The 1484-nt window shown below is 30.1% G+C and overlaps 1 protein-coding gene across 1 annotated transcript; it reads right to left on the bottom strand.

Annotated features, from left to right (window-relative positions):
* Positions 1-327: 327 nt before the first annotated feature.
* On the bottom strand, positions 328-1134 carry LOC145117097 (uncharacterized). Its single transcript, XM_079053403.1, has 3 exons — positions 1104-1134; positions 613-948; positions 328-498 (listed from the first exon to the last, which is right to left on the bottom strand). Exons 2-3 carry the CDS (start codon positions 921-923, stop codon positions 435-437), a joined length of 375 nt encoding a protein of 124 aa, XP_078909529.1. The 5' UTR covers positions 924-948; positions 1104-1134; the 3' UTR covers positions 328-434.
* Between the last annotated feature and the right edge of the window lie 350 nt (positions 1135-1484).

The following is a 1484-nucleotide window of genomic DNA, read 5'->3' as shown; positions in this document are numbered from 1 at the left end:
CAATAAAGTTGCCGTTTAGTCATTACATAAGTTTTTTTATATTGGGAAATGATTCTTATATATCATTTTTTCTCCATACACACTAGTTTATGTTTTATATGATTGTACACCACAAAATTTTGAAACATAAATTGTTATATATGGAAAAAAATCGTTCAAAGAGATATTACAATGTAAACATTAAACATTAAATAATTTAATCTACTTAGATATATGAAGATTCTCATAAAATGAAATGGTCCATGTTAATTCGACCTATTCATTCTCTAATTTGCCAGCTTATAGTCCATCATTTTAACGCTAATCACGTGTTGAAAATGCTAAAGATAATTTAATATTGCATATATTTCATTAATTATCAAGGCCAAAACAGGAAAACACATATCATTCTTGGAGCACAAAGATATTTTCCATTTACAACACTTCCTGTACTCTTATTCCCTTGGTAATTTGCATCTATAGCAGTCCACTTTACTTGCAAAGTTATGTCCTCTACACCTGTTCAGAAAAATGAAAATATCGGTATATCAATAAGAATGCTAACAAAAATCTTATATACAAACAAATTTTTAATTTAAATCTTTATGGTGTATATATGTGATTATATTTTACCTGTTGCACATCCAATCACCATTTTTCCCTCCTGGAAGAATGCTAGCATCGTAAGGATAACTAGACGTTGTGTATGTCATCATCATGATATACTCTTTGTGTGCACCACATCTATAACACTCACTTCGGTTAGCAAAGTTGTGTGCTTCACAACAACAGTACCAGTCACCCGCCAGTACCTTTGATTTGTTTGCATGAGTTGAAATCTCAGCGGTTGTAGCGAACTTGGGACACTGACATCTTTGACAGGCATCACGTTTCTTGAAGTTCGAATGCTCACATGCACCACATATCCAGTCTCCACTGCTCATTCTAGTGTCTAGAGAGTTCAAAAGCCTGAAAACACCAAAAAAAACATTATAGATATATGATACAAATTTTTACTCATTTATGTCCCTTTTGTGAAAAAGAACATTTTCTCTATTTTTACTAAGATATTAATGTTTGTTCTAAGGAAAGCTAGTACACAAATAATCAAAAATATCACTAACCAATGGGAGAAGATTTGTATATATGTATATGTCAAAGGCGATTGTAATTTTCTCAAAAGAGCCTCTAGGGTTTATATACATGAAAAAAAGCATCCAAAAAGTGGGATGACATGTAAAGTATACTAAAAAAAATCTTTGAAATTTTTCCTTTGAAAGAAATAACTTGATAGAAATTAAAATTCAATTCGATCTTTGTGAATGTTTAAACATCATATCATTCAAAAAAAGGGGTTGTATAATAAAATTAAATGATTTAACATTGAATAAATTCAACACTTTATTTATTCATTTATTTTAACCGTTTAGATCTTGTATAGAAACTTTTCATTCCTACGGATGTTGTTTAGTGGTTGTATCAAAAGGTGTTGAATACAAGTCGAT

This window comes from Lactuca virosa, chromosome 5 (genome assembly GCF_052849685.1).
Source record: "Lactuca virosa cultivar CGN04683 chromosome 5, Lactuca_virosa_CGN04683_v6, whole genome shotgun sequence".
Taxonomy (NCBI): domain Eukaryota; kingdom Viridiplantae; phylum Streptophyta; class Magnoliopsida; order Asterales; family Asteraceae; genus Lactuca; species Lactuca virosa.
The sequence above is the reverse complement of the archived record's forward strand: the minus strand, read 5'-3'. Positions and strand labels throughout refer to the sequence as shown.

Coding starts and splice junctions, on each gene's coding strand:
- LOC145117097 (XM_079053403.1), bottom strand. CDS start 923: ATGAGCAGTGGAGACTGGATATGTGGTGCATGTGAGCATTCGAACTTC. Junction 499..612: donor GGTGATTGGATGTGCAACAG/GTAAAATATAAT, acceptor TTTTCTGAACAG/GTGTAGAGGACATAACTTTG.